Source organism: Somniosus microcephalus, chromosome 34 (assembly GCF_052327205.1).
Source record: "Somniosus microcephalus isolate GS21.2 chromosome 34, FLI_Smic_1.0, whole genome shotgun sequence".
Classification (NCBI taxonomy): domain Eukaryota; kingdom Metazoa; phylum Chordata; class Chondrichthyes; order Squaliformes; family Somniosidae; genus Somniosus; species Somniosus microcephalus.
In genome coordinates, this window is record NC_141020.1 from 4,792,707 (window position 1) to 4,817,908 (window position 25,202).

Below are 25,202 nucleotides of genomic sequence, written 5' to 3' on the forward strand. Positions count from 1 at the left end.
GTTATACGAGGAACAAACTAAGAATTTGTCGACAACAACAACGTGCATTTATACAGCGCCTTTAACGTAGTAAAACGTCCCAAAGCGCTTCACGGGAGCGATTATCAAACAAAATTTGACAGCAAGGAGATATTAGGACAGGTGACCAAAAGCTTGGTCGGTTTTAAGGAGCAACTTAAAGGAGGAGAGAGAGGCGGAGAGGTTTAGGGAGGGAATTCCAGAGCTTAGGACCCGGGCAGCTGAAGGCACGGCCGCCAATGGTGGAGCGATGGGAATCAGGGATACGCAAGAGGTCAGAATTGGAGGAGCGCAGAGATCTTGGGGGGTTGTAGGGCTGAAAGTTACAGCGATAGGGAGTGACAAGGCCATGGAGGGATTTAAAAACAAGGATGAGAATTTTGAAATCGAGGCATTACCGGACTGGGAGCCAATGTAGGTCAGCGAGCACAGGGGGTGATGGGTGAACAGGACTTGGTGCGAGTTAGGGTAATAATATCATTTCTGCATATGCTTTGTGTTTTTTTTCATTTATGGAATGTGGGCGTCGCTGGCAAGGCCGGCATTTATTGCCCATCCCTAGTTGCCCTCGAGAAGGTGGTGGTGAGCCGCCTTCTTGAACCGCTGCAGTCCGTGTGGTGAAGGTGCTCCCACAGTGCTGTTAGGGAGGGAGTTCCAGGATTTTGACCCAGCGACGAAGGATCGGCCGATACATTTCCAAGTCAGGATGGTGTGTGAGTTGGAGGGGAACTTGGAGGTGGTGGTGTTCCCATGCGCCTGCTGCCCTTGTCCTTCTAGGTGGAAGAGGTCGCGGGTTTGGGAGGTGCTGCCGAAGAAGCCTTGGCGAGTTGCTGCAGTGCATCTTGTAGATGGTACACACTGCAGCCACGGTACGCCGGTGGTGGAGGGAGTGAATGTTTAAGGTGGTGGATGGGGGGGCCAATCAAGCGGGCTGCTTTGTCCTGAATGGTGTCGAGCTTCTTGAGTGTTGTTGGAGCTGCACTCATCCAGGCAAGTGGAGAGTATTCCATCACACTCCTGACTTGTGCCTTGTAGATGGTGGAAATTGTGTGTTGAAAATTCTAAATATGCTCCTGTTCCGATTGTCCAGCGTGGCCAGTGAGCTGTACTAGCTTTACAATCTGAAATTATTGCTTAGACCCTCCCCTATTTCCTGGCTAGAATCATAACGAAGACATCCTTTGATGTCGAGTTTGATGAAGGACTTCGATATACTGATTGATGAACCCAGAGCTCGGCAGCTGCACGAGTTTAATGAGGTTGGAAGCTGCAGTTAGATCGAGTTAAGTGCAGTGCTACTGCTGTGCTTCATAAGATAAAAAAATCTGGGTCTTCTCGAGCAGCTGCCTCCGAGCGAATCTGGAAAATGTAGTTTGCACGAGGCCCCGCACATCAAGAGCCATTAACACAGCGTTATTCAGCTTCTCACCATAGTGCTGGCTCTATACTCGCTGATCATAGAATCTTGCAGCACAGTAGGAGGCCATTCGGCCCATCGTGCCTGTGCCGGCTCTTTGAAAGAGCTCTCCAATCAGTCCCACTGCTCTTTCCCCAAAGCCCTGTGAATTATTTCCTTTTCAACTATTTATCCAATTCCCTGGCGATCTTGGATATATATCGTCGTCGCTGGGTCAAAATCCTGGGTACAGTTGGGTGCTTGTCAGCAGCCCCTTCGGGGCACAGTTCCATGGGGCACAGTGGGGTACAGTTCCATGGGGCACAGTTCCATGGGGCACAGTGGGGCATAGCTCCATGGGGCACAGTGGGGTACAATTCTGTGGGGCACAGTTCCATGGGGCACAGTTCCATGGGGCACAGTGGGGCACAGTTCCATGGGGCACAGTGGGGCACAGTTCCATGGGGCACAGTTCCATGGGGCACAGTTCCTTGGGGCAGTTCCTTGGGGCACAGTTCCATGGGGCACAGTTCAGTGGGGTACAGTTCCTTGGGGCACAGTTCCTTGGGGTACAGTTCCGTGGGGTACAGTTCCATGGGGCACAGTTCCATGGGGCACAGTGGGGTACAGTTCCATGGGGCACAGTTCCTTGGGGTACAGTTCCGTGGTGCACAGTTCCGTGGTGCACAGTTCCGTGGTGCACAGTTCCGTGGTGCACAGTTCCGTGGGGCACAGTTCCGTGGGGCACAGTTCCGTGGGGCACAGTTCCGTGGGGTACAGTTCCGTGGGACATAGTTCCGTGGGGTACAGTTCCATGGGGTACAGTTCCGTGGGACACAGTTCCCTGGGGCACAATTCCGTGGGACACAGTTCCCTGGGGCACATTTCCGTGGGGCACATTTCCATGGGGTACAGTTCCGTGGGACACAGTTCCGTGAGACACATTCCCTGGGGCACAATTCCCTGGGGCACAGTTCCCTGGGGTATAGTTCCGTGGGGCACAATTCCGTGGGGCACAGTTCCGTGGGGTACAGTTCCATGGGGCACAGTTCCGTGAGACACATTCCCTGGGGCACAATTCCCTGGGGCACAGTTCCCTGGGGTATAGTTCCGTGGGGTACAGTTCCGTGGGGTACAGTTCCGTGGGGTACAGTTCCATGGGGCACAGTTCCGTGGGGCACAATTCCGTGGGGTATAGTTCCGTGGGGCACAATTCCGTGGGGTACAGTTCCGTGGGGTACAGTTCCATGGGGCACAGTTCCGTGGGGTACAGTTCCGTGGGGCACAGTTCCGTGGGGCACAATTCCGTGGGGTATAGTTCCGTGGGGCACAATTCCATGGGGTACAGTTCCGTGGGGTACAGTTCCGTGGGGTACAGTTCCATGGGGCACAGTTCCGTGGGGTACAGTTCCGTGGGGTACAGTTCCATGGGGCACAGTTCCCTGGGGTATAGTTCCGTGGGGCACAGTTCCGTGGGGTACAGTTCCGTGGGGTACAGTTCCGTGGGGCACAATTCCGTGGGGTACAGTTCCATGGGGCACAGTTCCGTGGGGCACTGTTCCCTGGGTGTCAGCTGCCCCTCGGCCCTTGCCCAAGAGAGAATTTTTCAGCCTAGACACTGTGGCCACTGAGAGCATTTCAGCTCACCCCATTCAAACACACATTCCCACCAGACAAGGCCCCGGATCCCTCGCTGCGCTGCTTTCCTTGCTAACCCGGGTGTGCTGAGGCCAGTCTTAATACTTCTAAAGATGAAATCAGCGAACTCTGGCCAGATCAAACCCGGGACCACCACCAAAATATCGGGGGTGCGATGCCCCTTTAAATGACTGACCTCAGTAACCATGTGAGCTGGGCAAGATGGCCTCTTTAATATCTCTCTCAGCTGCTCTCCCAGTCCCTGCTGTGATCAACTGGTTCAGCACCGTCCCACAGTGCTGAGCAATCTGCCTTCCCTCTAACTAGTACAAACTTGGGTTACTTGACTGTTTGTTGTGCAGTTGCTCCTGCAAGTTCTTTATAAATTTCTGACCAATTTTGTTTTAACATTTTGCAGGAGCTTTAGAGAAGAGAGCTCGGGGTTATTGGCAACACCCTGCAAGCTGCGATGGTGAGTGCACAGACTTTCGTACCATGCTACAAAACTTAATTTGCCTCCAGTCTTGCCTCACAATTGATGCTTTAAGTATGTGTTTCTCTTGTGTGAATGCCTCTTTTATTCTGGTTTTTCAATTCACTCCTCCAGCCTTGTATTCCCTCTTTCCCCTTATAGAATCACAGAATCGTACAGCACAGAAGGAGGCCATTCGGCCCATTGAGTCCGTGCCGGCCCTTTCAAAGAGCAATCCCACTCCCCCGCCCTTTCCCCGGAGCCCAGCAAATTTCTTTCCTTCGGGTACTTATCCAATTCCCTTTTGAAAGCCGCGATTGAATCTGCCTCCACCACCCTTTCAGGCAGAGCATTCCTGATCCTAACCCACTCGCTGCGTAAAAACGTTTTTCCTCATGGCGCCTTTGGTTCTTTTGCCAATCACCTTAAATCCTGTGTCCTCTCGTTATCGACCCTTCGGCCATTGGAAACAGTTTCTCTTTATTTACTCTATCTAAACCGTTCGTGGTTTTGAACGCCTCTATCAAACCTCCTCTTAGCCTTCTCTGCTCCAAGGAGATCAACCCCAGCTTCTCCAGTCTCTCCACGTAACTGTAATCCCTCATCCCTGGAACCATTCTAGTAAATTTCTCCTGTACCCTCTCCACTCTGGCCTCTTGCACATCCCCGACTTTCCTAGACGATGAGTGTCGGTGGCCTATTTGACCTTGGGGTTCATCACAGCCAATCCCAAGCCCATGCACTGTCCAGGAGAGTTGACTAGCTGGTGATCGGGACTGGGAGCCCTGATTGGCATCTCTGGGCTTGTTCAGGAGGGGAAGGGTCAAAGTTAATGGTCGGTTGGTTTGGGAGTGGGAGAGGGGGGACGGTTGAGAATGGCAACTGCCACGTACCTGAGATCAACTCAGTTAGGATAGACCTGGGACCTCCCTGCTCTGTACAGCTCAGTACAATACTGGGCATTGCACTGAGACACCAGGGGAGCTGGTTACTATTTTTATTGGCCGATTGAGATTTGTTTTTCTAAATGTTGCTGTTCCTAGTGAGGGGGATTTTTATTATCTCTTATTTTTACATTGGCTCCCAGTCCGGCAATGCCTTGAATTTAAAATTCCCATCCTTGTGTTCAGTTCCCTCTTAAGGTCGCCTCGCCCCCCCCCCCTCCCTATCTCTGTAACCCTCCTCCAGCTCTACAACTCTCTGTGATCTCTGCGCTCCTCCAATTCTGGCTTCTTGCGCATTCCCGATTCCCATCGCTCCACCATTGGTGGCCGTGCCTTCAGCTGCCTGGGCCCAAAGCTCTGGGATTCTCTCCCTAAAACTCTCCGCGCCTCTCTCCTCCTTTAAGACGCTCCTTAAAACCAACCTCTTCGACCAAGCTTTTGGTCACCTGCCCTAATATCGCCTCATGTGGCTCGGGGTCAAATTCTTGTCTGATTTACGCTCCAGTGAAGCACCTTGGGACGTTTTACTACATTAAAGGTGCTATATAAATGCAGGTTGTTGTCACTTAACTGGGCACAATGTCTCCCAGCTCTATAAAATGTGCAGGGGACTGAGCCGTGTATTAAAGGTGTCCCTTCTCTCCTACTTTCAGTCGACGACAGTAGATCCCAATTTGAAGACGCGGGAGGAGAAAGATGCAGAGCTGGACAAGAGAATCGAAGCGTTGAGGAAGAAGAATGAGGCGCTGATGAAGAGATATCAGGTGAGGCAGAGTTCGCGGCATTAGAATAACGTGGGAGCCTTTGCAGTCAGTGTTGGCAATTATCTAACTTGCAGGCTATCGGAACCAATTGGGTCCGGCCCATTGCCGATCCCGGCGAGCCGGGTCCGAGATGGATCCTGTCCTCACGTGCGCTACCCATAGGGACCATTGGATAACCATCGATGGAAACCCTAGCAGATCGTCTCTTCCTCTAGCCCAAGGCTATTGTGACCATTTGCAGCCGTCCCGAGGACAGGGAGGGGAAGCCATCGACCCGGGTTCCCACTCGTCGTTCCCTCAAAACACATCACCGAGGAATGCTAGCATGTCTTGGCTCCTGACCAGTGCAGATGATGGTTCTGCTCTGCGCTAGTTTTCCCTCGAGTCCTATTCTCAAGATGGCTGACCTGATGAAACAAGCTTTTTTTTAAAAAAAAAAAAAAAATAGGAAATTGAAGAAGATCGGAAGAAGGCGGAAGAGGATGGAGTCTCTGTGACCACTCGGAAACCCAAACACGAAGCGGAACACGACCGCAAACGGAATGAAAAGGAGATCGCGGCAGGCTCTGATCCTAGTAAATCCCCAACTGTGAGTAAAAAAACTCCTCTTCCAACATGAAACTTTTACGTCCACCTGAGAGAGCAGACGGGGCCTCGGTTTAACGTCTCATCTAAAAGACAGCCCCTCCGACAGTGCAGCGCTCCCTCAGTACTGCCCCCCCCCCCCTCCCGACAGTGCGGCGCTCCCTCGGCACCGCCCCTCCCGACAGTGCGGCCCTCCCTCGGCACCGCCCCTCCTGACAGTGCAGCGCTCCCTCGGCACCGGCCCCCCCCCCCGACAGTGCGGCGCTCCCTCGGCACCGGCCCCCCCCCCCCCGACAGTGTGGCCCTCCCTCGGCACCGCCCCTCCTGACAGTGCGGCCCTCCCTCGGCACCGCCCCTCCTGACAGTGCGGCGCTCCCTCGGCACCGGCCCCCCCGACAGTGCGGCGCTCCCTCGGCACCGGCCCCCCCGACAGTGCGGCGCTGCCTCGGCACCGCCCCTCCTGACAGTGCGGCGCTCCCTCGGCACCGGCCCCCCCGACAGTGCGGCGCTCCCTCGGCACCGGCACCGCCCCTCCTGACAGTGCGGCGCTCCCTCGGCACCGGCCCCCCACCCCCCCCCCACAGTGCGGCGCTCCCTCGGCACCACCCCTCCGACAGTGCGGCGCTCCCTCGGCACCGCCCCCCCCCCCCGACAGTGCGGCGCTCCCTCGGCACCACCCCTCCGATAGTGCGGCGCTCCCTCGGCACCGGCCCCCCCGACAGTGCGGCGCTCCCTCGGCACCGGCCCCCCCGACAGTGCGGCCCTCCCTCGGCACCGGCCCCCCCGACAGTGCGGCCCTCCCTCGGCACCGGCCCCCCCGACAGTGCGGCGCTCCCTCAGCACTGCCCCCCCCCCGATAGTGTGGCGCTCCCTCGGTACCGCCCCCCCCCCCCCCGACAGTGCGGCGCTCCCTCGGCACCGGCCCCCCCGACAGTGCGGCGCTCCCTCGGCACCGGCCCCCCCGACAGTGCGGCGCTCCCTCAGCACTGCCCCCCCCCCCCCCGATAGTGTGGCGCTCCCTCGGTACTGCACTAGTAGAGTCGGCCTAGAATTTGGGCTCCGGTCTCTAGAGTGGGACTGCTGAGTTTGGCAGATTAAGAATACAATGTTCACCTTCCCGGCTCTAAAGCACATCACCCGTTGTATTTCTGAACCAAAATGACAGTGAGTGACGGTGTTGAGGTTTAAACAGGTTTTTCCGTACGCTGCCTAAAAGCGCCGTCCCTTTCTCACCCGCAGGAGAGGCGAATGGTCAATGACAGAAAGCCAGTCAACTCCCCCCGCAGCAACCTGGAGTCTCCCGGGAGGCGGACGTGGGCGCCGAGCCCCAATTCCCCGGGCCCCAGGCAGGCGGCGCACCGGGGCAGCCACCCCAGCGCTCTCGGCAACCGGCCCGACAGGATGATGTGGGCGGATCGCTCGGACCGGAGCCCCCGAGGCTTCTCCGGGCACGAGAGCCCCGGCGGGGAGAACACCAACTGGGGCGAACGAGGGGGTCGCGGCAGACGGGGTCGTGGTGGCCGAGGAGGAGGCGGAGGAGGAGTCGACGGAGGAGGAGGAGGAGGAGTCAGCGGAACTGGCGGTGCTTCACCCCAGGACAGAAGAGTAAAGGTTGGTAAGACTGGGAGACGGCTTGGTTTGAGAAGGGCGCACGGTGAATGTACGGCACAGAAACGGGCCATTCGGCCCAACTGGTCCGTGCCGGTGTTTCTGCTCCACGCGAGCCTCCTCCCACCCCTGCCCCATCTCACTTTATCAAGAAACCCTTCTATTCCTTTCTCCATGTGTTTACCTAGCTTCCCATTAAATGCATCTATACTATTCACCTCAATTACTCAAAAGTGGAAATGTCTTCTTCACATCTCCCCTATCATTAAGAAATAGGAGCAGGAATAGGCCACTTGGCCCCTCGAGCCTGCTCCGCAATTCAATAAGATCATGGCTGATCTTGGGCTCAAAGCCACTTCCCCGCCCGCTCCCCATAACCCTTCACTCCCTTATCTTGCAAAAATCAGTCTATTTCCACCTTAAATGTATTTAATGACCCAGCCTCCGCGGCTCTCTGGGGCAGAGAATTCCACAGGTTTACGACCCTCTGAGAGAAGAAATTCCTCCTCATCTCAGTTCTAAAAGGGTGACCCCTTTATTCTGAAACTGTGCCCCTGAGTTCTAGATTTCCCCACGAGGGGAAACATCCTCTCTGCATCTACCTTGTCGAGCCCCCTCAGTATCTTATGTTTCGATAAGTTCACCTCCCATTCTTCTAAACTCCAATGAGTATAGGCCCAGCCTGCTCAACCTTTCTTCATAAGACAACCCCTTCATCTCAGGAATCAACCGAGTGAACCTTCTCTGAACTGCCTCCAATGCAAGTATATCCTTCCTTAAATAAGGAGACCAAAACTGTACGCAGTACTCCAGGTGTGGTCTCACCAATACCCTGTACAGTTGGAGCAGGACCTCCCTTCAAAATTCTATCAAGTCACCCCTCAGTCTTCTCTTTTCATAAGAACTTAAGAAATAGGAGCAGGAGTTGGCCATTCGGCCCCTCGAGCCGGCTCCACCATTCAATGAGATCGTGGCTGATCTTTGAAAGACTGACCTTTCTGAAATCATTTTTTTTTTTTCAATCATGGATTACAATGGACCATATCGGCTAAGTTCATAAACCCCCACACATAAGAATTTCTCCTAAATGTCTTGCACACTATACAGCACAGAAGGAGGCCATTCGGCCCATCGTGCCTGTGCCGGCTCTTTGAAAGAGCTCTCCAATTAGTCCCACTCCCCCTGTTCTTTCCCCAGAGCCCTGCTAACGTTTCCCTTTCAATTATTTATCCAATTCCCTTTTGCAAGTTACTATTGAATCTGCTCCCACCGCGCTTTCAGGCAGCGCATTCCAGATCACCACAACCCTCTGGTTCTTTTGCGAGTTGCCTTGAATCTGTGTCCCTTGGTTACCGAGGACCCGGATGTAAGATTGTGCTGGCTACACGGTGATGTGATGTCATCCATCCACCAGGCAGTTTCCTGAAAAAAAAAGAAAAATGTTGTTTGTAAATAGCTACCCATGCACAGCTGCCTTGTCCTGCAGTGGGTCTCGAGTCCACCGCACTGCAGGATTCCCCTGGTGCGGAGCGACTCTTCCACTACAGACTGTTTCTGGATTGGAATCCGTTGTGGAAATTTGACCGAAACTGGGACTCGACCTGTCTAAGTATTGCAGGTTGACAAGGAAGCTAAGAATTGGCTGATGATTAACTTGCCTTTATTTGCAGTGAGCCTGGAGTTCCCGGAGGCTCGGGGCACTGGGGTGAGAACGGCTTCTCAATAATGGAGTGAATTTTATTGATTGGACCCAGGAGAGAGCTCCATGATGTGACCGTTGGAACCGTAGCATGCTCTCTCATTCCTTTCGTGCAAAAATCCTTGTTGGAACTCTTAAAAAGTTAGCGTGGACTAAACTTTGAAACCAAAGCAATAAAAATGCTTTAAATACCCGACAGATCTGCCAGCATCTGGAAAGAGGGAAGACATGTTCGCGTTTCTGGTGTGGACCCTTCATTGGAAAGACGGGTTAATGTTTTCAGAGCAGGCGAAGGTTTGGATGTAATCTCCTGTCTCTGATGCTGGCAGAATTATGAGTTTGAGTCCTTTAGTGGGGCTTCATCCCACGACCTTCTGACTCCGATGAGAGTGCTACCAACTCCGCCAAGCTGACACTAAAGTGCTAACTGGTCAACAGCCCAAATGGCCAATTCAACACTTGTTGGCAGCTTATTTGGAAAGTTGGGGCTTTGCAACCAGGTCCAATCTTCTTGTCACCCAATGTCAACACAGTCTTACAGTTTGGCCAACAGGGGTCTTTGCATAGTGACCCTAAGAGGGGCCTGTGGCTGATTTTCAACTCCCAGGGACCCCCTACAATGGTCTCCATGGTGTTGGACGGATGGGTGGATAATCAGCCCGGGTTCCTGCTCCTGATCACTGTTTGTTGTAACAGGGACGTTGAGGTCAATTAAGAACATAAGAAATAGGAGCAGGAGTAGGCCATAGCTCCACCAATCAGTAAGATCGTGGCTGATCATCGACCTCAACTCCACTTTCCCGCCTGATCCCCATATCCCTTGATTCCCCGAGAGTCTCTAAATCTATCGCTCTCTCTCTTGACTATACTCAACGACTGAGCCTCCACAGCCCTCTGGGGCAGAGAATTCCAAAGATTCACCACCCTCTGAGTGAAGAAATTCCTCCTTAGCTCAGTCCTAAATGGCCAACCCCTTGGTCTGAGACTATGACCCCTGGTTCGAGACTCTCCGGCCAGGGGAAACTGCCGTTCGGCATCTACCCTGTGCACCCGCACCATAACTCGGCGGAGTCTGGGCTGGGGCCTTCCCAGTATCAGTGCTGCAACATTGGGAGGGGGTGTAAAGGGGAAAATGGGCAAATTTTCAAGGTCATTTCTTTTAACAGGAATGGGAAGAAAAGCGAAGACAGAACATTGAGAAAATGAATGAAGAAATGGAGAAGATTGCTGAATATGAGAGGGGCCAGATGGTGAGGCTGTGCAGTTAATCAGGTCGCGTCCTCGGTTTAACCCTGGAATGTCCATTTTGCTGGTCTTGAGCTCCTAACTGCAGCTCGGAGTTTGAGCCTCCTTAAAGCCGATTTGAACTTTTTCAGGAAGTGGAGAGGCAGACTAGATCAGATGGAAGAAGAAAAGTCAAATTTCATGGGCTAGATAGAGAATGAAGAAGCTGAGAGCCCGAATGGATCAGTTGAAATCCATCAGTGGGATTATCATAGAACAATACAGCACAGAAGGATGCCATTCGGCCCATCGTTCCGGTTTATATTTGTCGTCCATGGTCCGGGTGTTTTTATTTGGGAGGTCCTAGGTTTGTGATCGGTTGACTGAACTCGGGCAGATCAGTTGTTGGGATCCCTACGATGGTCTTCACGGTGTTGGATGGGTGCAAAGTCAGCCAGGGTTCCTGCTCCGGGTCGCTGTTTGTTGTAACAGGCAGGGAGAGGTTATACTGCCACCTGTGGTGCAAGTAAGAATAACAGGCCTTACCTTTGCAGTGTCACCCATTGATTTTAAGAAAGAAAGACTTGCATTTATATAGCGCCTTTCACAACCACCGAGCGCTTTACAGCCAATGAAGTACTTTTTGAAGTGTTGTAATGTGGAAAATGCAGCAGCCAATTTGCGCACAGCAAGCTCCCACAAACACCAATGTGATAATGACCAGATCATCTCTTTTGGTGATGGTGATTGAGGGATAAATATTGGGCCAGCACACAGGAGAACTCCACAATCATCTTCGACATAGTGGCCATGGGATCTTTTACGTCCTCTTGAGAGGGCAGACGGGGCCTCCGTTTAACATCTCATCCGAAAGATGGCACCTCCGACAGTGCTGCACTCCCTCGGTACTGCACTGGGAGTGTCGGCCTAGATTTTCGAGCTCAAGTCTCTGGAGTGGGACTTGAACCCACAACCTGCTGACTCAGAGGCGAGAGAGAGAGTGCTACCCACTGAGCCCCGGCTGGCACACAGTGTACTGGAGGGGCACGAGTATGTTAAGAACACAAGGATCTTTATAATATTGTAGATATTAGTAACCTGCCTGTGATGATGTTCACAGTTAGTTGTTGGATACAAGTCTTTTTCATTATTTATAAGATGCTGAATGAGCTGCAAGCGAGAGTGCAGAAACACACTCCACAGAGCCACCTAGTGGTTAGAGCCTGCAATTACACTGTGACAGTTGACATAGCAAAATTGAATGGGAAATGTTGACACAAAAGCGTGATCAAAAATTGTGACAGCAGGAGGTAAGGTTTGTGGACAGGACTTGCGCACGGCTGCAAGATATTTGATAAAATGGATGCAGGAAAGGATTGGGTTGCGCTGTGATGCCCTCCATGGTTAAAGAGCCTGCTGATTCTCGCTGTGTAGACTCCGATGTGAAGACTGGCCGCATGGACAGGATGCAGGAAGGCTGTCAGTGCCCAAGGACGTACCCCAGCTAGAGCTGAACATTGACGAGGGAGAAAATCAGGAGAGGGGGAAATCTTTATGTAATTTATATTTATAAAAAAAAAAAATACAATCCATGGTAGCAAACTCCTTTTTTGTAGAAGGAAAGTTAGTTTTATTGTGTAAAGTCATTGTCTTCTTCTTAGGCAGTCCCTCGGAACCGAGGATGACTTGCTTCCACATTAAAAATGAATTCTCAGGTGACTGATGAGTCCAATGCAGGACCTACAGTCTCTGTCACAGGTGGGGCAGACGATGGTTGAAGGGGCGGATGGGTGGGGTGCTTGGGTTGACGTGCGCTCCTTCCGCTGTTTGCGCTTGGCTTCCGCTTGCTCCCGGTGAAGAGACTCGAGGTGTTCAGCGCCTTCCCGGATGCTTCTCCTCCACTTTGTGCGGTCTTGGGCCAGGGATTCCCAGGCGTCGGTGGGGATGTTGCACTTTTTCAAGGAGGCTTTGAGGGTGTCCTTGAAGCGTTTCCTCTGCCCACCTGGGGCTCTCTTGCCGTGTCGGAGCTCCGAGTAGAGCGCTTGTTTTGGGAGTCTCGTGTCGGGCATGCGGACGATGTGGCCCGTCCATCGGAGCTGATCGAGTACATAGAAACATAGAAGATAGGAGCAGGAGTCGGCCATTCGGCCCCTCGAGCCTGTTCCGCCATTTAATGAGATCATGGCTGATCATCCAAATTCAGTACCCTGTCCCTGCCTTCGCCCCATATCCCTTGATCCCTTTAGCCTTAAGAAATATATCTAACTCCTTCTTGAATATATTTAATGAATTGGCCTCAACTGCCTTCTGTGGTAGAGAATTCCACAGGTTCACCACTCTCTGGGTGAAGAAATTCCTCCTCATTTCAGTTCTAAATGGCATTAGGAGAGGCCCGTGCTAAGTTGATGATTTGTGGCGATTGAGTTGCAGTCCGGTTTCTGTCGCAGTGCCTGCTGTATGATGTGTGTTGCTGAGGGAGGGGAGCAAGTGGCTCCCTCAGCAGTACTGCCCGATGACGGGACACTGGGGCCTATTGAAAGGGATCAGCGGCAGGTCGGATTAATGGAGAATCTCTGTCCATTAGCGATGACTCATGCTATCTGAGGCAGCAACAGTTAATGATCCGCTCAGTGGACCCGCGAGCCAGGCGAGGTGCTCGCCATTTCCAGTAGTCCCCATGGGCACTGAACCTCCTCGAATTGAAGAGCAATGCTGGGGTAAATAAGATGTGTCGCGATCACTGGGAATCTAAAACGGGAACAGCAAATGCTGGAAGCTTCCCTTCAAAATTAATTCTTGGGATATGGGCATCGCTGGCAAGGCTGGCATTTATTGCCCATCACCTAATTGCCCTTGAGAAGGTGGTGGTGAGCCGCCGCCTTGAACCGCTGCAGTCCGTGTGGTGAAGGTGCTCCCACAGTGCTGTTAGGGAGGGAGCTCCGGGATTTTGACCCAGCGACGATGAAGGAATATATGCCCAAGTCGGGGTGGCGTGTGACTTGGAGGGGAACTTGGAGGTGGTGGTGTTCCCGTGCGCCTGCTGCCCTTGTCCTTCTAGGTTGTGGAGTTCGCGGGTTTGGGAGGTGCTGCCGAAGAAGCTCAGCGGGTCAGTCTGCCTCCGAGAAAGGCAAGCCACTTGGAGAACCTGCCACATGAGCTCGATCATACCTTGCCTTGAAGCCGTGGTATATCTTTCCCTTGCAGATACTGACTGACTTGCTGTGCATTTCCTGTATGTTCTATTTCTATTTTTAACTATGGCTGCTTTTTAGCCTATTCTAAATCTTTGAGGATATCTTCAGTTGAAGACTATCCCTCAGCCTGGTATATCAGCTTGACCATCTTTACAGACGGGTAGACAAGTCTGAGAATGATAGATGTAGGAAAGGGACATGGTGAAAAGGCAGGTAAATGGAGTTAAGCTATAGATTAGCAATGATTTAATTGAATGTGTGTGTGTGTGTTCACCAGGGCTTAAAAGAGTTAAACTGAGGACAGGTTGCATAAAGTTGGCTTGAGTTCCCTTGAGTGTAGAAAGTTGAAGGGTGATCTAATCAACGTGTTTAAAATGATCAAATTGTTCGATAGGGTAGATGCAGAGAAACTGTTTCCTCTGGTGGGGCAGAACCTTAAAATTAGAGCCAGGCTGTTCAGGGGTGATGTCAGGAAGCACTTCTTCACACAAAGGGTGGTGGAAATCTGGAACTCTCTCCCCCCAAAAGCTGTCGAGGTTGGGGGGTCAATGTTTTTTTTTATTTGTTCACAGGATGTGGGCGTCGCTGGCAAATTTATTGTCCATCCCTAATTGCCCCTTGAACAACTGAGTGTCTCGCTAGGCCATTTCAGAGGGGCAGTTAATAATCAGCCACATTGCTGTGGGTCTGGAGTCACATAGCGGCCAGACCGGGTAAGGGCGGTAGATTTCCTTCCCTAAAAGGACATTAGTGAACCAGATGGGTTTTTACGGCAATCCGGTAGTTTCATGGTCACCATTACTGACACTAGCTTTAAATTTCAGATTTATTTAATTAATCCGTGGTGGGATTTGAACTCGTGTCTCCGGATGACTGGATTACTAGTCCAGTAACGTAACCACTGTGCTACCGTTCCCGCTACTGGAGCGTTCATGACCTGAGGGCGATAGATCTTTGTTGGGTAAGGGTATCGAGGGATATGGATCAAATGGAGTCGAGGTATAGATGAGGCATGATCTAACTGAATGACGGAACAGGCTCGAGGGGCTGAATGGCCTCCCCCTCTTCCTCGTTCAAAATAACCTGCTGATCTTCCTCGTTTAGGTCCATACTTAGTTGTCAACAATGGATGTGGTGATGTAGAGCGGCAGGGGGCCAGTGGAACTGTTTTCCAGCAAGGGTTAACGCTCTGGGGAGGCGGGGCAGATTGATTAGAATGCGACGTGACCGTGGGGCAGAGGTGCAGTGTGCCCTCCTCCCTTGTTAACACACCTGTTGTCCTTGATGACTGCCTCTTGCTTCCTGCGTATTAGTGAAATATCTCCGGGGAGGCGATCGTGTTTCTTTATTAACAAGCGCACAGCTGTGTTTAATGAGCCCTATTCTACATGGATGAACTCTTTACTAATGGGCCTAGTTGAATGGCAGGGGGGGGGGGGGGGTGGTACACACACACACACACACACACACACACACACACACACACACACACACACACACACACACACACACACACCTTCGCAATAGTGACCATGGGATCCTTTACACCCACCTGAGAGAGCAGACGGGGCCTCGATTTAACGTCTCATCTGAAAGACGGCACCTCTGACGATCGGAAGGAGAGGTGTTTGGCACGATGGTGCAGGAAACTCTCTCGCCAAATAATAGGATGGGGATTGTTGCCGAGAAACGAGCCGGCTGTTGGAGACTGTCCCTGAGGTCGACCTGCATAAGGAGCTCTTCCTCGCTTCCCATTCCACGCACTAACCCCTGAATTAACACCCAGTAAGTTGTTGCAATCCTGTGTTAGATCTTCACTTCCGTGTCGATGAGGTATTCTGCTTAGAGCGTGCGATCTGATGCAGCCCCCACATACCCAGGAATCTGTACACTTAGCATCAAGGGCTGCAGGGGGACCCCCTAAATGGGCACCAATTGCCAGTCTCTGAGCAGCCCCGAGTGATCAGATCACCGGCCCTGATTATATCGCCGCTATCGCATTGCGGTGATTTCAGTTCTTGGAACTGCTCCAACTTGGGGAATTGAATTGAATTGAATAAATCTGAGGGGTTGTGGGCCAACGCCAGGAATACTGGAGCACGAAAGTTGTCTGATTATCTTTACAAAAAAAAAAATCCAACTGCTCCATCAATGTCCAGCAGGGAAGAAGGGAATATGTCGCTCACCCCTCCCCGACCAGTCTGGCCGACACATGACTGGTCCCACACCATGGGGTTGACTCCAGGCACCCTCAAGGCAGCTAGGGATGGGCAATAAATTCTGCCTTGCCAGCGACGTCCATATCCCAAAGAACAAATATTCAATAAAAAAAAATAAGAGTCTTTTTTATTCGTTCATGGGCTGTTGGCGTTGCTGGCAAGGCCAGCATTTATTGCCCATCCCTAATTGCCCCTTGAGAAGGTGGCGGTGAGCCACCTTCTTGAACCGCTGCAGTCCGTGTGGTGAAGGTGCTCTCACAGTGCTGTTAGGGAGGGAGTTCCAGGATTTTGTCCCAGCGAAGATGAAGGATCGGCCGATATACTTCTAAGTCAGGATGGTGTGTGACTTGGAGGGGAACTTGGAGGTGGTGGTGTTCCCATGCGCCTGCTGTCCTTGTCCTTCTAGGTGGAAGAGGTCGCTGGTTTGGGAGGTGCTGCCGAAGAAGCCTTGGCGAGTTGCTGCAGTGCAGTCTGGAGCAATCTCCTCCAAAAACAGTGCCACGGGTTCCTCTGATGCCTGCCAGGGAGGGTTGAAGTGTTGCGTGTTTGCAGTGCCCTTGCCCAGGGAGTGGTGCCCATTTGTGCGATGAGGTTGCCAGGAGTGTGTGCGCTCCCACCGAGCATTCCCTTTCCCACCGCTCCACCTCCCCAGGTATTCTGTGCCAATTTTATTTCTCTCCCTCCCTCCTGGGGGTATCGGATACTGATCGCCCCTTGCACCCACTTCAACCCTGCCAATCCCAGGGGCGCTGAGTCCAGTTGTCCTGCTGTGTTGAGGTTATGCAAGTGTTAGAACTGTACCGAGACAATTTCAGGAGAGAAGTCAAGAAATGCTTCTTCGGGCAAAGGGTGATAGAAGTGTGGAACTCTCCCGCCCACACACAGCAGCAGATGCCAGCTCAATTAATCATTTTAAATCTCCGATCGATAGATTTTTGCCAGCCAAGGGTATAAAGGGATATGGAGCCAAGGCAGGTGGAGGAGTTGAGCTACAGATCAGCCGTGATCTCACTGAATAGTGGAACAGGCTGAATGGCCTCCTCCTGTTCCTATGTTTTGTATATTTCAGCTTGCCCTACACTGAGAGTGAAGGAAAGAAAGAACGTGCATTTCTATAGCGCCTTTCACAACCTCAGGACGTCCCAAAGCGCTTTACAGCCAATGAAGTACTTTTTGAAGTGGCGTCACTGTTGTAATGTAGGAAAAGCAGCAGCCAATTTGCACACAGCAAGCTCCCACAAACAGCAATATGATAATGACCAGATCATCTGTTTTAGTGATGTTGGTTGAGGGATAAATATTGGCCCCAGGACACCGGGGCGAACTCTTCGTAATAGTGGCCGTGGAATCTTTTATGTCCACCTGAGAGAGCAGATGGAGCCTCAGTTTAACGTCTCATCCGAAAGACAGCACCTCCAACAGTGCGGCGCTCCCTCGGCACCGCCCCTCCGACAGTGCGGCGCTCCCTCGGCACCGCCCCTCCGACGGTGCGGCGCTCCCTCGGCACCGCCCCTCCGACGGTGCGGTGCTCCCTCGGCACCGCCCCTCCGACAGTGCGGCGCTCCCTCAGTGCTGCACTGGGAGTGTCAGCCTGGCTTTTTGTGCTCAAGTCTCTGGAGTGGGACTTGAACCCTCGACCTTCTGACTCCGAGGCGAGAGAGAGAGCGCTGCCCACTGAGCCACGACTGACCACACTATATGGGCTTTTTGTGTAGGCGCTGGACAGCACGAGATTTGACCGGTCGGTATTTTATAAAGTCGTTTGGTGATGCCATGTTTTGAAAGCGGGCCTGGTTCTCGTTTCCAGGGCGGCGCTGGGGAGAAAAACCCAGTGCGGAACTTTCTGGATGACCCGCGGCGCTTGGGTTCCCTTCCTGACGCCGACCGTAAAGATGGCAGCCGCCGGCACATCCGGAACTGGGGCGGCCCCGACTTCGACAAGGTGAAGACCGGCGTGGATCGGGACAAGGACTGGCAGGTAGGGGTGTGTGGGGGCGTCGGAATGTCTGTGCAACTCCTTCGCTTTTCACATGGACTGGCCCAGTCATGAGGAACCGAAATGGGCCTTCATTCCTCCTGACTCCTGACCCCTAAAAGATGAACTACAGTGCGTTTCCTCTACTGGGGGAGACTTCAAGGGGTCCTGGTTAACTCTGAGGGGGATTTAAAGGGGCCTGTGAGGAGGGAGCTTTAAACCAGGTCCTGTGTTGATAACATAAGAAATCGGAGCAGGAATAGGCCACTTGGCCCCTCGAGCCTGCTCCGCCATTCAATAAGATCATGGCTGATCTTCGGCTCAAAGCCACTTCCCCGCCCACTCCCCATAACCCATCATTCCATTATCTTGCCAAAATTTGTCTATCTCCACCTTTAAATGTATTTTAATGACCCAGCCTCCACAGCTCTCTGGGACAGAGAATTCCACAGATTTACGACCCTCTGAGAGAAGAAATTCCTCCTCATCTCCGTCTTAAATGGACGACCCCTTATTCTGAGACTGCCCCCGAGTTCTAGATTTCCCCACGAGGAGAAACATCCTCTCTGCATCTACCCTGTCGAGCCCCCTCAGTATCTTATATGTTTCAATAAGATCACCTCTCATTCTTCTAAAATCCAATGAGTATAGGCCCAACCTGCTCAACCTTTCCTCATAAGTCAACCCCCTCATCTCTGAATTAACCGAGTGAATCGTCTCTGAACTGCCTCCAATGCAAGTATATCCTTCCTTAAACAAGGAGACCAAAACTGTACGCAGTACTCCAGGTGTGGTCTCACCAATACCCTGTACAGTTGTAGCAGGACTTCCCTGCTTTTATACTCCAACCCCCTTGAAATAAAGACCAACATTCCATTTGCCTTTTTGATTACTTGCTGTACCTGCATGCTAACCTTTTGTGTTTCGTGCACAAGGACCCCCAGGTCCCTCTGAACTGTAGCATTTTGTAATCTCTCTCCATTTAAATAATAGTTTGCTTTTTTATTTTTCCTGCCAAAGCGGATAACCTCGCACTTTTCCACATTAAACTCCATCTGCCAAATGTTTGCCCACTCAACTAGCCTGTCTATATCCCTTTGCAGACCCTTTGAGTCCTCTGCACAACTTGCTTTCCCACCCATCTTTGTATCATCCGCAAACTTGGCTACATTACACTCGGTCCCTTCATCCAAGTTATTAATGTAGATTGTAAATAGTTGGGGCCCCAGCACCGATCCTTGTGGCACCCCACTAGTTACCGTTTGCCAACCAGAAAATGACCCATTTATCCCGACTCTCTGCTTTCTGTTAGTTAGCCAATTCTCTGTCCATGCTAATATATTACCCCCAACTCCGTGAGCTCTTATCTTATGCAGTAACCTTTTATGTGGCACCTTATCGAATGCCTTCTGGAAATCCAAATACACCTCATCTACTGGCTCACCCTTGTCCACCCTGCTTGTTACATCCTCGAAGTAATCCAGCAAATTTGTTAAACATGATTTCCCTTTCCTAAAGCCATGTTGACTCTGTTTGACTGCAGTATGTTTTTCCTAAATGCCCTGCTACTGCTTCCTTAATGAAGGACTCCAGCATTTTCCCAACGATAGAGGTTAGGCTAACTGGTCTATAGTGTTCCTCTGAGGAGGATTTAAAGGGGGTTGCGTTATCTATGAGAAGGGAGATTTAAAGGGGCAAATGCTTAAAAATCTGAAAGACAAAAAACTGCTGGCAAGTGGGCCCAGAGACACACTCTATAAAGAGAAATCGCAGATTAACGCTGAGGGATGGGAGAACCTTTCTATCAAATATGAACAGTTTTTTTGCCTAGCTTCCCATTTCAGTTTTCACCAAGAGACTCTGCCCGTAATCCTAATCCGTGTTTCCTCTCCGGTTACTGACCCGGCAGCTTTCCAGCATTTTGGAGTTTATTTGAGATTTAATGGGATCTGCAACAGTTGAGGTGGAAGTGGAACTGTATAAGAACATAAATAGGAGCAGGAGTCGGCCATTCGGCCCCTCGAGCCTGCTCCGCCATTCAATAAGATCATGGCTGATCTTCTACCCCATCTCCACTTTCCTGCACGATCCCCATATCCCTTGATTCCCTTAACATCCAAAAATCTATTGATCTCCGCCTTGAATATACTCAACGACTGAGCCTCCACAGCCCTCTGGGGTAGAGAATTCCAAAGATTCCCCACCCTCTGAGTGAAGAAATTTCTCCTCATCTCAGTCATAAATGGCCGACCCCTTTTATTCTGTTATTTCAGCCACTGTCTGGTGCAAGAAGCACCACTTTGGACACACGGTGACGTAATTTACAATAAGATATTGCGCATTTGTCGAGAGAAATTAACGAATGTTGTGCAAGCAATTTTTCACAAAGGCGTCGGTTCTCCGAAGGCAATAAGGATCGATCAACAGGTGGCCTCGTCCAGTCTCTCGCTGAGAAACCGGGGTTTTATCGAGCAGACCCCCTCCCCCGGCGAGGCGTTACACCCGTTGCTGATATCCGTTACGTTTCACTGAATAGTGTAGAGGAACAAAGGGACCTTGGAGTGCATGTCCACAGATCCCTGAAGGTAGCAGGCCAGGTAGATAAGGTGGTTAAGAAGGCATACGGAATGCTTGCCTTTATTAGCCGAGGCATAGAATACAAGAGCAGGGAGGTTATGCTTCAACTGTATAAAACACTAGTTAGGCCTCAGCTAGAGTACTGCGTGCAGTTCTGGTCACCACATTACAGGAAAGATGTGATTGCACTCGAGAGGGTGCAGAGGAGATTTACAAGGATGTTGCCGGGAGTAGAGAATCTTAGCTATGAGGAAAGACTGGATAGGCTGGGTCTGTTTTCCTTGGAACAAAGGAGGCTGAGGGGGGAGGGGACCTTATTGAGGTGTATAAAATTATGAGGGGCCTAGATAAAGTGGATAGAAAGGACCTGTTTCTCTTAGCAGAGGGGTCAAAAACCAGGGGGCACAGATTTAAAGTAATTGGTGGAAGGTTTAGAGGAGATTTGAGGGGAACTTTCTTCACCCAGAGGGTGGTGGGGGTCTGGAACTCACTGCCTGAAAGGGTGGTAGAGGCAGGAACCCTAACCACATTTAAAAAGTACTTGGATGTACACTTGGGATGCTCTAACTGCAGGGCTACGGACCAAGAGCTGGAGAGTGGGATTAGGCTGGATAGCTCTTTGTTGGCCGGCGCGGACACGATGGGCCGAAATGGCCTCCCTCCACGCTGTAACTTTCTGTGATTCTATGTTTCACCCTCGTACGTCGCGGTGACTCCTCCCGGTGAATAATCCGGCTAGCCCCTCTTCCCACAGGGCAGGCGGTCGGGTCCCAAGGGCTCCGTCGACATGACGATGTCGATGACCGGCCGGGAGAGGGCGGAGTACATGCGCTGGAAGAAGGAGCGGGAGCAGATCGACCAGGAGAGGCTCGCCCGGCATCGCAACGCGACGGGACAGTGGAAGCGGGAGTGGGATGCTGAGAAGACGGAATCCATGTACGTGTGCGCTGCCAAGTTATTATCTCGTGTCTCTAATTTCAACCCCCACTTTAATTTTTTTTTAATTCATTCATGGGATGTAGGCGTCGCTGGCAAGACCAGCATTTATTGCCCATCCCTATTTGCCCTTGAGAAGGTGGTGGTGAGCTGCCTTGAACCGCTGCAGTCCGTGTGGTGAAGGTGCTCCCACAGTGCTGTTAGGGAGGGAGTTCCAGGATTTTGACCCAGCGACGATGAAGGATCGGCCAATATATTTCCAAGTCCGGATGGTGTGTGACTTGGAGGGGAACTTGGAGGTGGTGGTGTTCCCATGCGCCAGCTGCCCTTGTCCCTCTAGGTGGAAGAGGTCGCGGGTTTGGGAGGTGCTGCCGAAGAAGCCTTGGTGAGTTGCTGCAGTGCATCTTGTAGATGATACACACTGCAGCCACGGTGCGCCGGTGGTGGAGGGAGTGAATGTTTAAGGTGGTGGATGGAGTGTGAGCAAGCTACGGTTAATATTGCATCCTTCCATCAGACACCAGCTTATTCTCTCACTTCCAGCCAGATCAGCCAAACTCAACTGAGCAATTTATTGCTGTTCGATCATTCTCTCCCAGCTCCTAGTAAGAAGTCTATTTAATTACTCAACTCTTAAAAGGGGCCTGTCATTTCTCTGTGATCCTGACCGGTGTTGAAGCTTGTAGATGAAGCCCTGGACCTTTGATTCACTGCAGGCTCCATCTAGTCCCTTCTGCTCTATTAAAGAGAAAAGATGAGTCTTAATCTTTTGTTTTTCTTTACCTCCTTCCCCCCCCCCCCCCCCTCCCCAGGTTCAAAGATAATCCAGGTTCCACTGGTAGCTTCGAAGGAGACAGCAGGAGAGGTAAGTACCTCATTGGAAGCTGGGGGTTATGACCTTCGTGTAGCGGGGTGGGGGGGAGGCAATTCGGAATACAACCCTCCGAAATATTCAATTCCCATCAGGTTTTCCTCAAAATGGAAGGTGAGAGTATTAGGGTCACGAATTGTCAAAAAGTGTTCTGTCAGAAGTTTCTAAATTTAAAAAAATTAATTAACATAAGAAATAGGAGCAGGAGTCGGCCATTCGGCCCCTCGAGCCTGCTCCACCATTCAATGAGATCATGGCTGATCTGGTCTTCGACCTCAGCTCCACTTCCCTGCCCGCTCCCCATAACCCTTGACTCTGTTACCTTTCAAAAATCTGTCTATCTCCGCCTGGAATATATTCAATGACTCCGCCTCCACAGCTCTCTGGGGAAGAGAATTCCAAAGATTCCCGACCCTCTGAGAAAAGAAATTCCTCCTCCTCTCCGTCCCCTTATCCTGAAACTATGCCCCCTAGTTCTAGATTCCCCCCCCCCGAGGGGAAACGCCCTCTCTGCATCTTCCCTGTCGAGCCCCCTCAGAATCTTGTGTTTCAATACGATCCCCTCTCATTCTTCTAAACTCCAATGAGTAAAGACCCAACCTGTTCAACCTTTCTTCATAAGACAACCCCTTCATCTCAATTCCGCGCATCAGCCACCTTTTTGGAATTAACATCTATGGCGTTGGATATCTCATTGAAACGTATAAAATTCTGACAGGGCTAGACAGACTGGATGCAGGGAGGATGTTTCCCCTGGCTGGGGGGTCCAGAACAAGGGGTCACACTCTCAGGATACGGGGTAGGACATTTAGGACTGAGATGAGGAGAAATGTCTTCACTCGGAGGGTGGTGAACCTGTGGAATTCTCTACTACCGAAGGCTGTGGAGGCCAAGTCACTGAATATATTTAAGAAGGAGATAGATAGATTTCTAGACACAAAAGACATCAAGGGGTATGGGGAGAGAGCGGGAATATGGTATTGAGATAGAGGATCAGCCATGGTCATGTTGAATGGCGGAGCAGGCTCGAAGGGCCGAATGGCCGACTCCTGCTCCTATGTTTCTATGTTTCTGTTTCTATGGATCCAGTACTTGGCGTCTATTCCTGTGGTTTTTGGGCACAGACTCTGGTTGTGTCTGGATGTGAGGCCTGCACCTCGTTCACCTTTTGCGTGTGTGGTATTTTTTTTTGTTAATTTGTCTTCTCGATTGGGCTCCGCCACACTGGGAATTTCCCAGCGCCGCTCCCGACAATGGGCTGACGTCTTGGTTTAACTCCCGTTCTCGTTGTGGTCCAATCAATCGCCGTCTCTCAGTAGTGGTTAAATGAGGGGGTGTCTCTGCTGACTGGAGGGTCCCAGATCTATGGGTGCGGTTTGCTCTGGAAGCGAGGAAGTTATGCTAAACCTTAACAAATCATTGGTTCGGCCTCCTCTGGAGTATTGTGCCCAATCCTGGGCACCACACTTTGAGGAAGCATCTCAAGGGCTTGGAGAGGGTGCGGAGGAGAATTACGAGAATGGTCCCGGGGATGAGAGACTTCAGTTACGTGGAGAGACTGGAGAAGCTGGGGTTGTTCTCATTAGAGCAGAGAAGGTTAAGGGGAGATTTAATAGAGGTGTTCAAATTTATGAAGGGTTTTGATAGAGTAGATAAAGAGAAACTGTTTCCAGTGGCAGGAGGGTCGGTAACCAGAGGACACAGAGTGAAGATAATTGGCAAAAGAACCAGAGGGGAGATGAGGAGACATTTTTTATTTACGCAGCGAGTTGTTGTGATCTGGAACGCGCTGCCTGAAAGGGCGGAGGGAGCAGATTCAATAGTAACTTTCAAAAGGGAATTGGATAAATACTTGAAAAGGAAAACATTTTGAAAGGTTTTGGGGAAAGAGCAGTGGGACTGATTGGAGAGCTCGTTCAAAGAGCCGGCACAGGCACGATGGGCCGAATGGCCTCCTCCTGTGCTGAGAGATTCTGTGGTTCTGAGCTCGACGCACTGATAATTCGGGCGCTGGATCCAAGCGTTGCCTCCCCTCCGTGAGACGTTGGTGAGTATTGATTATGCCTAAGCACCAACCAAAGAGCTTCCCTGGCACTGTCTTTGGTTCCCCTCGGTTGCTGTCCTGGGTGGCCTCTGCCAATGCAGCTACTAGCTTAGCCATTAGGAGCCGAGTTGAGACTCTTTTTTTTCCCCAGACACGTTTCACGTAGAAACTGTGCAGAGGAGAGAAGCCTTTTATCACCAGTCTGGGTTGGGTTCAAGCCCAGGTCACCGAGGTGACAGAACAGTGAAGCAAAGCCACCCGCTGTTGCACGGGGTAAACATAAGTTCCAAACTGTTTCCTCGCTGAGCGAGAGCATTAAAGCTCTCTAAAAAAGAAAGCCGTTTTTATGTTCAGTCTGCGTTTAGCCAGCAGTCTGACCTCGCAGTCTGGCGATTTGAAGGTCGTCGAGCCATCTCTCCTACACTCACTCGCTGGCTGCATCTCGAGTCAGTGGAAAATCTTTCAGGTTGGAACCTGTTTATTCTGCTTGTAGCCCCCAACAGCAGCAGCTCTGGCATTCCAGTTATACTGCACACAGGTGTTTGGCAACTGAGCACATAACCCAGGCTGACACTCCCAGTGCAGTACTGAGGGAGTGCTGTACTATCGGAGGGGCAGTACTGAGGGAGTGCTGCACTGTCGGAATGGCAGTACTGAGGGAGCGCCGCACTGTCGGAGGGGCAGTACTGAGGGTGCGCCGCACTGTCGGAGGGGCAGTACTGAGGGTGCGCCGCACTGTCGGAGGGGCAGTACTGAGGGAGTGCTGCATTGTCGGAGGGGCAGTACTGAGGGAGTGCGGCACTGTCGGAGGGGCAGTACTGAGGGAGCGCCGCACTGTCGGAGGGTCAGTACTGAGGAGTGCCGCACTGTCGGAGGGGCAGTACTGAGGGAGTGCCACACTGTCGGAGGTGCCGTCTTTCGGGTGAGATTTAAAACCGAGGCCCCGTCTGCCCTCTCATGTAAAAGATCCCACGGCACTATTTGGAAGAAGAGCAGGGGAGTTCTCCCCAGTGTCCTGGGTGAATATTTATCCCTCAA

General features: G+C 51.7%; 1 protein-coding gene across 9 annotated transcripts in view; it reads left to right on the top strand.

Annotated features, from left to right (window-relative positions):
* LOC147096665 (uncharacterized) overlaps positions 1-25,202 on the top strand; it is a 45,559-nt gene that overhangs the window by 2,072 nt on the left and 18,285 nt on the right. For 8 of the 9 annotated variants that reach the window (XM_085973223.1, XM_085973224.1, XM_085973219.1 and 5 more), the window contains exons 2-9: positions 3,471-3,524; positions 5,122-5,232; positions 5,681-5,821; positions 7,057-7,428; positions 10,291-10,374; positions 17,569-17,739; positions 21,068-21,249; positions 22,062-22,114. In XM_085973223.1, coding sequence (XP_085829349.1) covers positions 3,522-3,524; positions 5,122-5,232; positions 5,681-5,821; positions 7,057-7,428; positions 10,291-10,374; positions 17,569-17,739; positions 21,068-21,249; positions 22,062-22,114 — 1,117 coding nt within the window. In that variant the 5' untranslated portion in view covers positions 3,471-3,521. The remainder of the gene's footprint in view (positions 1-3,470; positions 3,525-5,121; positions 5,233-5,680; positions 5,822-7,056; positions 7,429-10,290; positions 10,375-17,568; positions 17,740-21,067; positions 21,250-22,061; positions 22,115-25,202) is intronic. The other variant, XM_085973228.1, reaches the window with a different exon arrangement.